Source organism: Buteo buteo, chromosome 18 (genome assembly GCF_964188355.1).
Source record: "Buteo buteo chromosome 18, bButBut1.hap1.1, whole genome shotgun sequence".
NCBI classification, from domain to species: Eukaryota; Metazoa; Chordata; class Aves; order Accipitriformes; family Accipitridae; genus Buteo; species Buteo buteo.
In genome coordinates this window covers 9,616,731-9,630,772 of record NC_134188.1, presented here as the reverse complement: position 1 = coordinate 9,630,772, position 14,042 = coordinate 9,616,731, and the positions used below count along the sequence as shown (strand labels likewise).

Genomic DNA, 14,042 nt, shown 5'->3' with positions numbered 1-14,042 from the left:
AAAATAGAAATTGATTTGTAATGTCATGCACTGGAAAATCTTTCAGAATAATGTATGCTTACACAAACACTTTTATTATTACTTCACTCTTCATGATCCTGTAGTCTGCAAGTTTTACACAAATCTAGTCCTGTCTAATTTTTTCCTACAAAACAAGCTATTAATAGAAGATGTTTTTGCTGCTCCTCTGCACTAACCATTTGTTTGCACACAAAGATTACTTACAGACTGTTCTTTTTTTTAGCTGATTTAATTTGTTTAAAAAAATCTAATTGATTATACAAAAGAAAGAGACCATTGTACCTTTGCAGATGCCTTTGACCTGTTTTGCAGAACAAGATTGTGCTGTGGTCTCCAAAGATCTGTAATGTGTACATTTGCTTTTTGTTGTTATTCTAATTTTGGTTGCTTATATTAGGTAAGTTACTGTTTCATTTGCCTTTCAGCAAGGGACACTTCACCTTTCCAAAGTATCTGATCCATATTTTTACTAGGTTTCTGTTCTAATGCAATCCATTATTTCCGGAGGCTTTTAACAAGCAGAAGAATATCGCTGTGCTCAGAGTGAACATCTGCACTGGTCAGGAAAATGCTCATTTGACCATTTCCAGAGGCTTTGGCAGGGTAGATTTATAGTATAAGAAAAACTCTAAGTTCACCCATGCCTCAGGAATTCAGCTTTCACTAAAGCACTGAAACTTTTCTCCTTGTTCACATGCTCATTTTCTCCTGCCTTTCATATAAATGCATTGTTACGCATATCTACAAAGAAAAGCATACAAAAAGACAAGCTGTAGCCAGTAGTCACAGTGACAAGATTATTTTGAACTGCCTTTAAAGTTTCTCATGTTAATGACTGGCAAATAGTTATGTCTTCTTAAAAGCCTCAGTCCAATACAATGGAATGGCAACTGTGAAATGTAACGATTTCCCAAATAAGCTCTTAAAACAGAGGAGTTGCAGTCTCTCAGATATACAGAGTTCACCTGCCTTTAATTTTAAAAGCCTAAAGAATGTACAAATTGTGCAAGCTTGTAGTCCCTTGTTAATTATACTTTGTGTTTATATAGCAGCTCTATCTCAAAGCTCTCTCCAAACATTAAGACTCCTAGCACTTCTTTTATGTAGGTATTATTATCCCTGTCATTATCATTACCACATTTTCCATTTTATAGGTGGTAAGTGAGCAAAATCACACTGTGAGTCAGTAGCTGAATTGGGAATAGAATATTGTCCTGACTTGCTTTAATTACTCACTAACACGATTGTTATTTGTGGGTTGAAGTGATACAGATTGTGTTCAGTGTAAAATATCAGCAAATAAGCAGGATTCTTTTGATTTGCAAGATTTTTGTTTGTATAGCTGTCATACTAATATTTTTCAGCTGTTGGTCTGGCTTTAAGTAGCTAATAAGAGATGCTGTCGTCTTCCAGTTAAATAAGTATCAATAAATTTTGTTTAATATGATACAATTTGCATAATAGACTGGAACAGCTCAAATGAAGCTTAGTCTATCAAGCAATGAAGTATTTAGGTTGTGTCCTATTGTAGTCATAGTAAAAATCATTATTGAAATCTATGGAGAAATGTACTTCTGTAAAGTAGCTATTTTTTAAACAACAGCTGTTATTAATTAGTCTTTTTTTAAATGTGAAAATACCATATGTGATGTCTAAATCAAGTTAAAGCCACTTGCAAATAATTTTATTTTTTTTTAAATCAGAACACATTTTGGCTGATATGAAGCACACAAATGTGCTCAGCTGAAACATAATGACACCTTCATGAACTAGACAGTTAAACCTCATTTTCTCCTTCTCCAGGACCTGTTTTAACCTGGAAAGACAATCTAATCACTTCATTGGCTTAAACATAGGTAGCTTAACTTCAAAACATCCCCCTACCAGCACCCCATTCCTTTGCTTCTCTGTCATCAAACGTCATAAGAAATAGTAAAATAAAAAATAAATATTGAAATGAGTGGTTACTCAGAAGACCACAAGATACAGTCCTGGGAGAAACTGAAGATGCCCTGAGAACTGAAAGCATGGTCCTTCCATAAAGAAAGAACTGTAAGACACTCAATAAGACATCATGATTGTATAGGACTCCAGTCAAGGCCGCTACTAGCAGAGGACATTTAACATCTCAAGCTAGACTGATACTAGTGAGCACCGGTGACCTTCTATGATCAAGCTCTTTCCTTACTCTCCTCTCCAGTGCACCTTGTCCCTAACATCTGCTGGGAACAGTCCCTGGCCTCAATACTATGGTGGGACATTGTTTGTGAGGGTGCTAGTCATCACAGGCCTAAACTGTGCTACAAGGCGTGCTAGCAATGAAGCTGTATGGACACCCAAGCCCGTATCCTTGTCTCTGTCTACTGCTCCAATGAATAGATTCACATCCAGAGAGGATTCCAGCTGACCTTTTCAAAGAGCATCATGATTCTCCCACTTCTGGATGCTAATGATCCTGCAAACTAAATTCTAATCTCCAGTCTCTCTTCCCTCAATCACTGATCTCCTAAACAGGACATTCAAGCAGGAGCAGAGTGTCACTTTTTTTTTTCCGTCCAGTTCTCTCAGACTCTGTGTATTTTTCATCCAAGAACTACTTCACATATAATACATAAATGGCCTTTTGAACATGGATCAGAACCCAGGTTTTACATTCAGGGTGAGTCCCTAAACAGTCAGGCTAAAGAAAGGTATTTCTTGGCAAATTTCCTATACTGTGTGCTTGGCTTCTTCGGTCTTTTTGTGGCACTTTGTTTTCCTAGTCATTGTATGAAGGGCACTAGCAGTTAATGCCATCTGCTGCAGTTCTGTTCAAGGGGTTAATTGTCTGAAAGTTAGGGAGCTCAATCCTTCACAGAGCCAAGCCCTTTGCTTTGACAGCCATGTGGCCTGTTCTTAGGGCTGCAGAAATATTCGCTAGGTATCTATCCCAACTGTTACCACAAGCACATCCTTTCAGCTTTGCTGATAAACAGTGGCCCTTGTCCTCCTGCCAAATTGCTGTTGCACAGTGAGACATCCTAATTTTAAGCACATTCTTCATCCCTGCTGTGTAATTAAGTCACTTTTACTCCTTTTCCACAGTGTCCCATTCCCAGCTAGACTCAAAAGGTCCACACACCTTCCCATTTGTTAGACCCTGAACTTGTGGATAGAATGAAGCTCTATTAACTGTTAAGTTAATATTTTGCTTAATAATTTTTAATAATTTCCTTGCCAGTCATTAATATCTCATGTTTATGTACCAACACTATACACACGCACATGAAAGACTTGAGAATAGTCACCCTGAAATACTTATTGCTTTCTGTGAAGCCAAATAGTGATATTCCAAACACATTTAGAAATAGTGGATTCCCCTTTTCCTTCTCTTCTTCTTCTCTTTCTCCTTTTCCTCCTTATTCTTTTAAATAACAAATTTCTGGATACCTTTGTCATTCCATTAACTACATTGTAAAAATCCTATCATCTGCTGGTGGTTTGCTTGCCTACAGGTACAAAACTCATTTCTTGGTGAATCATTGTAGAAATCCATATTTCCTTAAAAGTCTACCTTTCCAAGGAAATAGATCCCGGAAATAAACGTACAAAGCCTCCTTTCCTACCTTCTACTTGCCCCAGTTATAAAACAAAAAATGGTTGTTGGTTTCAGCAAACAAGATCACTTTCAAGGTGATTTCTCAATGTTATATTTTGTGGATACAGCAGTCATATACACAATCCCTATATATCTGACAACTGTGGAGAAAAAATCCTAGTTGTGCAGTTCGTTTCATTAGTTTTCTGTACTAACAAGGTTGCAATTCACAACATTTGTTCTGTGCCATGTTGGCACTTTACAGGCTGATCTTTAATTAATTCTTCTTTAATGACCTATCCATTTGCTCATAAACCAGACTTCCAGGTCTCCTAACCACTTTATTAGGCAAGTTATGGTGTATTTCCTCCCTCCCTTCCTTCCTTCCTTCCTTCCTTCCTTCCTTCCTTCCTCCCTTCCTTCCTTCCTCTTTCTGCCTTCCTTCCTCTTTCTCCCTTCCTTCCTTTCCCTCTCTTTCCTTTCTTTCACTTCTTCCCTTCCTTTTGTTTCTTTTCTTTCCTTTCCCTCTCTGTTATTCTTTTCATAGAAAAGACTAAATGCAGTATAGCTTCTTATTCTATCTATCTCGGTTGTGTTTCTACATTTCCCCTCATTAGGAAGACATCTCGTTCTCCTAGTACCTGTTCCTGAGAGTTTATGACATACTTTAACATACACTTTGTGGTAAATGTCCAACTCTTTCTCAAACTTGTGGAGTAAATATGACAGGCTGGAAAGGACTTCATAGCATTGAAAGTGTCAGGTGATTGATATATATATATATATATATATGAGAAATACTATAGCATTTCACATTTTTTTCGTGCTATCACAGTTTACAGATTTTTTAAATGTGTATTCTCATACGGATTATTACATATGTCTCTAACTAGAGCAGCTGAAACTGCATTTAGCATAAGGTCCTTGTAGGCCTGTGATTGAAATGACAAATTATATTTTTATGTTGTATAATTTTCAGTTATGTAATTCCATTTCTTGTAATCTCTCTTCTCACTGTTATGTGTTGCTCCCCAAATAATAGCTATTTACAATTGTCACCTCTACACTGTATCTCCTATGTTCCACCTGCTTTTCTTCATTGTATAAAATGCATTGTCATGTTCATTTTTACCTATTCTTTTGTTTTGTGTTCTGTAGACTCAGTCTTCCCTTTGCTTTCCAAGCTTCTTTTTTTCACACTGATGCTACTCCAGCATGACCTACAAAGGTGGTGAGAGGTGGGTTAGCTAAACCATATCCTGGGCCTCTCAAGGCAAGCAAAAATATTTGCATCATAGCAATTATTTAGAGACCTAATTTTTACTTCTGAGCCACAAAGGTCAGAAGTAGGAAGCAGCGCTAGCAGGAAAGAATGGCTATATGTAGGATTCTGCCCAGTTCTATATGCTACAGGCACATCTTATCTAAGTACACAGAGAAAAGTTATGGCATCAATACTTTCTTTGAATATGTGCAAAATAGCTAAAAAGCCTCCTGCTATCATGCAAGAACATTGCTACATCCATATGCATTCTTGTAGGCCTTTAAAAAAACCTGGTCACTCTTGTTGAGTGTTTATTGCATTGATATTTTCTCCTTATTTCCAGATGCTGCTGCAGTTGGTTTTATTTTATTTTGGAGAGAGCTTTATGTTCTCTCAGAGCATCTCCTGATAAAAATCAGATAATTCAGTTACTTTCCCAAAGTGTTTTCAGTCTGATTTCAGACATGACACGGGGAAGAGCATAACAAAACTTTGCAGAAGGAGACAGAGAGAGAGAAAAACAAAGGGTTCAGTAATAAGCGATTACATGGTTCTCCAGTAGAGTCTAATACACTGTGGTGAAGCAAGTTTAAAATGAAAACACAACTGCTTTCTTGCTGATATCACTGGGAAAATAAGCACTTCTAAGACAAATGATGTTATTTTTGTACAAATGGATTATTCAGAAGCACATCCTACATCATATCAGGTAAATGCCAGGAATAACGAAGTGAAAACCTTGAGCTTATTTGTCTGTTAGAGCCTTTTCTCTTTTAAAAGCTGATCATATCATCACTGAAGACAGAGGCCCCTCACCATGGAAGAGATCATCCCTTCTGCAGCTGGGGCAGCTCCATTTGCCACATGTGTTTTTGGGAAAGATGGGAAGAAATGCCTGCAAGGGGCTGTTGCTGAAAGGTGCTTGGTCCAATTCAACAAGCAATTAGTGACATACTTAGTTTTACCTTTCCTATGGGCAGGTGCTTGTATCCCGGTTTGGATTTAACTACAGGTCATGGTACCTCGCAGAATAAGATATTCACGTTTCTGAACCTAGTTTAGAAAATACAAGCATAAAGAAATTTTGTGCTTATGAAGTTTGGGGATGATCCTGTAATTAAAAATTAATATTCTTTTACTCCTTCCTCCAAATTACACCCTCAGAAGAAAAAGGCTGAAATGGTATAAATCTAGTAAAAATTAGTTTTATGATTAAATAAAATTTCTCAAATGAATTCAAATTTCTGTAAGAGGAGTGTTACAGAGGATGGTCACTTGTTAATGTCCTGGCTACAAGCAGGTTGACAGACAGGTCAAAAGAACAGGGCTGTCCACAAAGGCTTTCAGCTATGCAACAACATGAGGAAAAGGCATTTCCAGTAGCTGGTATCAGGATTTCTTTTGCTATTGTGATAGTCAGAAAGTGGGGATAAAACCAGGGGTCTCTCAAGTGCTTAGGGCCCAGGAGATAAGAGCAGAACAGAATAGTAACGAATGCTACTAACTTCCTTCGTCACATAGTAGTTGATAAAAAAAAAGGATTATAAAAGGCCGTGGGCAAAATTTGAGCAATGTACTTCACTGATGAACAGTGCAGTGAGCCTGGAGTTGACTGAGCATGGATTTTTTCTGGTAGAGCTGAAGGTAAATGGCTTTGTCATCCATTACACTTTCCCAGCTTTCTCAGATTTCCTCCCTGGAACAAAGCCAGGATGTTACAGGGAGCGGGAAGGTTGTTATGTGCATGGAATGAACAAGAAAATCTCCTGTCTCAGGCTGAGCCATGCGCTGCCTGGAGATGAAAGACCCAAATTCAAGTCCCTTCTCTACCAGCCTCCTGTCTGCAGACAACAGCCACCGGACCGTTATCCTGTGTGTCCCTTTCACATTGTTGCTGTTCCAGTTTGTCTAAATATCCAGATGGATCATACGAGCATCTGTCAGGACCACTCTCTTCCTGGCCCATGGGATAACCTGTGCAAGGTGTCATTGGTTTGTTCTCTCCCTTGGAATTTTCCCCCTTATCACCCACTGGTGGGATGGGAACGTGCCCTGGATCACACGATGCAGATGCAGCCTTGAGGCTGCACAAACGCACCATCCTCCGGGGCTGGATCTGACCCTGTTGCAAATGGAATTTGACTGAACAAGTGCTTTACCCCATATTAAAATCTGGAGTGAATGGTATGTTGAATTAGCTCTGAAATGCATTCAAGCTGTGTTAGGGGAAGCAGGTGAGGGGCTGTTAACATGAAATCGCATTTAAATTCTGGATCATTATGCTTAAACCTCTCTCCAGTCTAAGCAATAAAAGTTTCTTTTTTCTCTCTCACTGATATCCACTGGTATGGTCAGTTTGTTTCACCAACCACTAGTCATGTTCTCTGTTTAAAAAATATAATTGAAGTCTGCTCCTCTGAATTCACTGAAAACTCTGTAAACTATTAAGAAGAGCAAAAAGATTAAATCTGAAAGGTCATTACTCTGATTCTGCCTTTCTAAAATGTATTGTCTAATGAAAAAATAAATAGCATTTTTAATGTACAGTTACAGATAAAATCCTGCCCTTCTTTCGTCCCTTTGTCTTAGTTTTACCCAGATCTGCTACTCATTAATAGATGTACGTATGTTGCAGCTTTAGAATTCTGTTGTTATAATTAAACTGAAGATCGGTGTACTTGGTCAGGCATGTCCAATATCGTCTATTTCTTCATAGTCTGGACCCATATTCTACTCCTGCTGCCATTTAACATCCTGTTGAATTAAGCAAAACCTTAGTAACCTTCCTCAGTTGGCATCACATACATCCTTTTTTTTTTTCTTCTCACCATCCCATGTGGTAGGTTTCTCCTTTACCAGAACAAGAAAAGAATATTTTTCTAAAGTAAGAATAGAAATTGAATATGCAAAATTGTCCTTAATCTTCATAAGGAATCATCTCCTGAGAATGAAGTAATTGTGAGCCCACATCACCCAGACTACACTTTTCTAGAAGGTGTGGGAGAAAGAAAGAAAGAAAGAAAGAAAGAAAGAAAGAAAGAAAGAAAGAAAGAAAGAAAGAAAGAAAGAAAGAAAGAGAAAGAAAAGGAAAGAAGGTAGGAAGGAAGGAAAGAGAAAGAATATTTGATTCTGAGCTGGGTAGCCTGGGAAGCAGCATTGTCAGCCATAGTCAAGCTATTTCCAATCAAAATCTTTCAAGAACACTTACAGTATCTTTGCAAGACAAATGTTTACATGTGCAGGGTCTTAGCTGACCTATCTGTGCATATGAAATAACAATCTATTTTATTTTGTTTTTAAAATTAATTCTATTTACAGTGCTAGGGTTTCAGACCATGTTTAGATCACTGGGCTTCACCTATAGTAGTGGGAGTATGTAGTGTCCTAAAAGACTTCTATACAGATGGCCTTAATCCCATGGGGAGACTGCAAATTAATATGAGGGTCATTGGCATTCATTGAGTACTTGGTCTGTCTGGCAAATGATGACATCCATCTCGGTGCAAAAGGGATCATGCATTATTCTATATGCAATCAACTGCTAAATTTGAACAGTGGTGGGACAATAAATTTTTTTTTCAAGAAGGGTCATTAATAGCCAAGGGCCTGAACCATCAAACCTTTACTTACATGAACAGTCTTTGCTCATACAGGTTACCTCATTAGGCAACTGCCTTGGTGAAAAAGGGCCTTTTAATACAGCGTTCGAGGAATTAGCTTCTGAAGGAACAACTTCTCTAATTAACAGATTAAAAAAAAATCCATGTACGAAAGTCCATTTGGGGGATTTGCAAATATGTATGCTGTCTGCGTCTTAACAATGTGAATCCAGAGAAAACTGGGAGTTATCAAGGTTGTAATGAGTACAAACTTTGTTGTAAAAGACAAAAACTATCCCCTTAATATAATATCCTCTATTGCACAGCGGCCAGTCCTGCTTGAGCAAGAAACCTAACCTCCCAAAATGTCATACTGCATATATACTATGGGGAAATTCACTATAACTAATAAGCAATTTATTCTTGACAGAGGGCACTCTTGAAGTTATCATATCCTTTATTTTCATGCTAAATAAAGGAAGGGTTTTTCATGACCACATTATCTATTGGTGATATATTCTTTTTTGTATTTTTGTATTCAAATCTAATTATATCAGTTAATCAGAACATAGGAATAATGCACAGCTACTGGTCCATAACAATATATATTTCCTTCCCCTGTTTTCTGAAACTCCCTGTATTCTGATCATGGGTATTTGAATACATATACTTTGGTTGACTACAGCCAGTATGAACCAGAATGCCAAGGTATATACAGTAAAAAATAACAGTACAGTTATTTTCCCCTCTTCTCCACAATGCTTCTCTTCTGACTGTCTCTCTCATTAAAAATTGTAAAATTAGTTGCCAGCAAGAGCAAGAACTACCTCTGCCTTTCATTTCTTTCAGCTGAAGCAGAAATATTCCAAAATTGTACATGAACACTGACAGAAAAGGGGCTGAGACTATAGGGAAAGAGTTAAACATTTGCTGAGGTCTCTGCCCTTCTCCACTCCCTGGACCCATCTTTCACTTCCTACAGTTTAGGAAAACCCTTATACTTGGAATAATTTTCATACTAACACACAAGACACATTTTCATTATTTGCTAATCCTGAAAGCAAGGAATAATGTGAGTAGCATTTGAAAGTAATAAGTAAAAAATACATGAATCATTCTGGGCATTTCAGCCCACTGGTCTGGGTGAAGGTGGGTGTGTAGAGACAGAGGGGCAGGAGGGATAGAAAGTAGCAGCTTGGGACATGAGGAAGGCAACTGGTCAGATGGCAAAAGACAGCAGATGAAAATAATACACAAGGGATTTTAAATTTATTTAAGGTAATTTAACTTTCAGTAGCTTTGTGTTGCCTCTTTTGACAAGTAAAACCTGAAGACATAGTCAAATATTCTAGTGCAATAACTAAGTAGTCCTATCTATTAACTTTTGCAATAACTACATCATGAGTCAGTAAATTCTTTGGCTTCGAAGTTTATTGAATCCACAGTGTGGTTATTTCAGCCATAAATAGCGCTAACATGCTAAGATATCTTTATATCTGTATTACAGCTGCCAATGCTGTTTTCTGTGCAAAAGGCCATTTTTATGGTTTGGGGTTTTTTTTCTGGAAAAAACCAAACTCCAACAAAATTTCTAACCATCTGGTAACTTCTGAGTGGTAGTCTCAGATCAGCTTCTACAACTTCACAAACTCACCCATTCTTTTGGGATTAAGTGGTATCCTTGTCCCACCTTCAGTTTTGGTTAAAGGATTCAGTGGAGCCTGGTTGGGGATCGCAGTGCTACTGGTTTATACCACACACTTGGTTGCTTCTGAGTGGGATCAGAGGTGTTCTCCAGTGGCACAGGCGATGACAAGTTGCCCCCGCACCCCCCAACCTTGTTTTGCAGCCCCCCACCCAGCTGCTTCTTTGCAGAGAATGGTTGGAGGAAAGAGGGAATGGCCTGAAAGTCGCTTTGCCATTTTATCCTGTGGTGGTTGTTTTCTCCCCTAAGGCAGCCAGCAGAGAGCATAGAGCACCCATTAATGCAGACCTCAGATGTGCACGCTGGAGAAAGGTACGGAGGAAGAAAGGGGCGCAGGCATATTGTCAGCAGGGATGTGGAGGTGTGGCTGGTGTGCAAGAGGGGGTGTGCATGTGTGCAAGGAGTGCCAGGCTGAGAATGCATGGGGGAACGTGTGTTTCGGGCAATGACACTGGGTATGCACCTGAGGGAGCTGAATGAGAGGAGCAGTGGGTAAATGAGTGGGCAAGGGCTTGTCTTTCAGTTCTGGACTGAACTTCCTTCCTCTCTGTGCAGCCTCTGCAGCACCCCTCTAAAGCTGTGTATCATTCTGGGGAGGGGAAGGAGTAACAGGAACCTCCATTCCTCTGGTTTTAGAGAAAGCCTTAAGTTGCAGTCCCTTTGCAAATGATTGGGACTATCCCAACTGGGTTGACCATAGTTCATACCCTGTGGTGTAAGTCTTTCTCCAGAACAATCACAGAGCTAACAGTGACTGGCCGAAGTTCACAAGCTGCGGTGCATTTATCAGAGACAAAAGTAGTACAGAAGAAATCTATCTCGAAACACGTGCTTAAATGCACTGCTTACCTGCTCCTACCCACCTCTGAGACAGGTTCTGGGCTATCAGGGTCAACAGATCCAACAGATCTTTGTTCTTGAATGAAGATTTTCTGAACTCATGTCAGAGCTCATCTTGTACACATTTTCCTCCAGGCTTTTCAGGTGGCTTCAGGCCACCTGAAAAGCCTGATGCTTTCTGTTTTTCCTTAAAGCCCTCTGCTACTCACGTTAGGGCTTTACAGTAACTCTGCTCCCAGTGCTCGGGGTTAGTGCAGAGCACACGACGTGGGACTGAAGGAATCTCCCGGGCCATCAGGTCTCGTCCCACGTTACCATACACAACCACATCGCTTTGCTCCTTTTGGAAATACGAAGAGCTCCATCCTAAAGGTAATTATTATTTTTGCCCCGTTATCCCTACCGTAAGTATTTTTCAACCCATGAATTCTCTAGTGTTTAGAAATTGCCTGATTTTTATCTTGAATGTATTAATGGCCAGTTCATACCCGTTTGCTCTTGAAGAAGACACCCGCGATACACTTAGCCTTGGTAAGGCAAGTTTTTACGAATCCCCCTCCGTGCCTGTGATACCTGTTACAATTTGGTACCGGGGTCCTTGGCATTTCTTAGCTCCCACAGAGTCACATCGGCCTCGCGGGAAACGGCCGGCTGCGCCGGCTGCGAGGAGAGACGGGCGCTCGGGTGGCCGTGGGGGAGTGGGGTGCCGTGCGGGAGCCTGGCGGTCAGGGCGTGGTACCGATGCGAACGCGGCGGACTGGCGGTGGGTGCCCGCCGCAGCCGGGAGGCGAAGGCGCTGGGGGTAGTCGGGGGGGGGGTGTGTGTGTGTCACTGGACGTGGGCGCTCCGGCCGCGGCGTGTCTGCGTGAGGATGGGGCCGGGGGCGGCCGCGGCAGACGGGGATGGGGACGGCCCGTACCTTGGGGTGTGTTGGGGCGAAGGGGGTACGGGCCGGTCTCCGCGTCCGGAGGGGAGGGGGGGTGTGTGGGGCGGGCAGGGGAGGGATGGGGGCTGCGGGACCGCTGCGGGGGCCGGCGCGATGCGCGGGGCCGGCCGCGCCGGCGGCAGCGCGGGGGGCGCCGAGGGTGCGGGCGGCGGCGGGACCCCGGGGGGGCCGCCGGTGCCCGCGAGGCCCGGGCGGGGGCCGCCCCCGCCGCTCCCTCCGCCGGCGCGGGGCCGTGCGGGGCGGCGGCGAGCGGGCCCGGCCGCGCTGCCTGACGTCACCGGCCGGGGCGGCTATAGGCTGCGGGCGGCGCTCCCCGAAGCGGCGGCGGCTCCGCTCTGCGCGCTCACTCCGCGCTGCCGCAGCCCCCCGCGCCCGCGGCGCCCGGGCGCTCCCTCGCTGCCTCCGCCGGCGCAGGTAAGGGGCTCCGGGGCGAGCACCGGCCCCGCGGGGCCGGTCCCCGCCGGGCGTCGGCAGCCTGCCGGCGCCGGGGTGCGGGGGTCCGGCAGCCGGGCCGCCGCGCCGCTCCGTCCCTCCGTCCCTCCGTCCCTTCCCGCGGCAACTAGTTGGGATGAGCGGCCGGGCGGTGCCGGCCGGGGCGCCGGGTAATTTGCGAAGTCGGTGCGGCGGCGGAACGCCCCGTCCCCGTCCCCGTCGCCGTCCCCGTCCCCGTCGCCGTCCCCGTCCCGCCAGCCCTCTGCCGCCCGCCGGCGGGGAGCCGGGGCCGCTCGGAGCGCTGCCGTGGCGGGGCGCAGGGAGGAGGCTGCCGCAGCCGCCGGCGCGGTGTTTGGGGGCGGGGGGAGCCGCGCAGGGTGGGTGCCCCGGAGCGCTGATGTGTCCGGATCCCGTTGCAGGCTGCTCGGTCACTTTAGAGCGAGGACGAGGCTGAGCCGGCGGCATCCCGGGCATTTCCAGCGAGCGCCCGCCAGCAGCCCGGCACCGACTGCAATTTAGGCGTCTTCAGAGAGGGGAGGAAGATCCTCGTCTTCCGAAGCCTCCTCAATGAGTGCCAAGCTCTCCAAGGAGTGGAGGCTGTCCCTGCCACCTTGTCTCCTGAACAGGACGTCGCCTGCCACCTTAAACACCAGCAGCACCTGCATCACGCAAGTGGGTCAACTCTTCCAGTCCTTCTCATCCACCCTGGTTTTAATTGTCCTGGTCACCCTCATCTTCTGCCTGATCCTCCTCTCCCTCACCACCTTCCACATCCACAAGAGGAAGATGAAGAAGCGGAAAATGCAAAAGGCTCAGGAGGAGTATGAACGGGACCACTGCACCCACAGCAGCAGTAGCAGCAGCCAGCACCCTGGGACGGGGGTGCAGGGAGAGGCACCCCACGGAAGAGACAGCCGGCTGGGAAGACCCCCCCAGGACTCAGAGATCCAGCGCCCCTCTCCCTCCGCAGCCCCGAGCTCTCAGCAAGCACGGGCTTGTTTGGACACAGCTGGTGCGGGGCTTCTGCACACGGTGATTTTGTCATGATGGTTTGGGGGAGACCTCGTGAAGGCGCTGGTTGGTGTTTGTAAATACCCGAGTGATTATTCTAGTCCCCGAAGAAGAAGAAAACATTGCTAATTCAAATGAACGAACAAGCCCATGATCCAAGCGCATGACAGATTACATTGCGTTTCTCATTGACTGTGCGAGGAAAAGATGCGTCTTTTTACCAGAGAAGGAGCTGCACACAGCTACCAAATATCAAGTCGTCCACCTGGAGGAGAGGGTCAGGGGTGGGGGGGTCCCTTTTCCTTGGACAACATTATCCCAAGGACCGGGACGATCCCCCTCTGTCGGGATTCCCGCTGCACCCTGTGTCACCATTGCATGGCTGGGCTGGGGCGTGGGTGAGTGGCGGGCGGGGAGAGGCAGGTCTGGCGGGTGCCTTGGGACCCCCTGTCCCCTTGGAGCAGAGCGACAGTCCACCCTGGTCTCTCCTTCTGTGCTAGGACCTATGCCCCTGTCCCACCCTCTTGCTCCTTTCCAAGACTGTATATTGTTTTGTGTAGAAATGGCCACCCCCAGTTGGGCTTAACTGCAAGCGCCCTCCAGCCCCATGGTCCCGTGCCCCCCAGCTGCAGCGCTGAGCATCCCAC

At 44.4% G+C, this 14,042-nt stretch overlaps 1 protein-coding gene across 1 annotated transcript; it reads left to right on the top strand.

Moving 5' to 3' along the window:
• Positions 1–12,786: 12,786 nt before the first annotated feature.
• Positions 12,787–13,666, top strand: C18H11orf87 (chromosome 18 C11orf87 homolog). Its single transcript, XM_075050420.1, has one exon. The coding sequence runs from the start codon at positions 12,952–12,954 to the stop codon at positions 13,429–13,431; it is 480 nt and encodes a 159-aa protein (XP_074906521.1). The 5' UTR covers positions 12,787–12,951; the 3' UTR covers positions 13,432–13,666.
• Positions 13,667–14,042: the final 376 nt, after the last annotated feature.

Bases quoted from the DNA above. Each gene is read 5' to 3' on its own strand.
- C18H11orf87 (XM_075050420.1), top strand. From the start codon at position 12,952: ATGAGTGCCAAGCTCTCCAAGGAGTGGAGGCTGTCCCTGCCACCTTGT.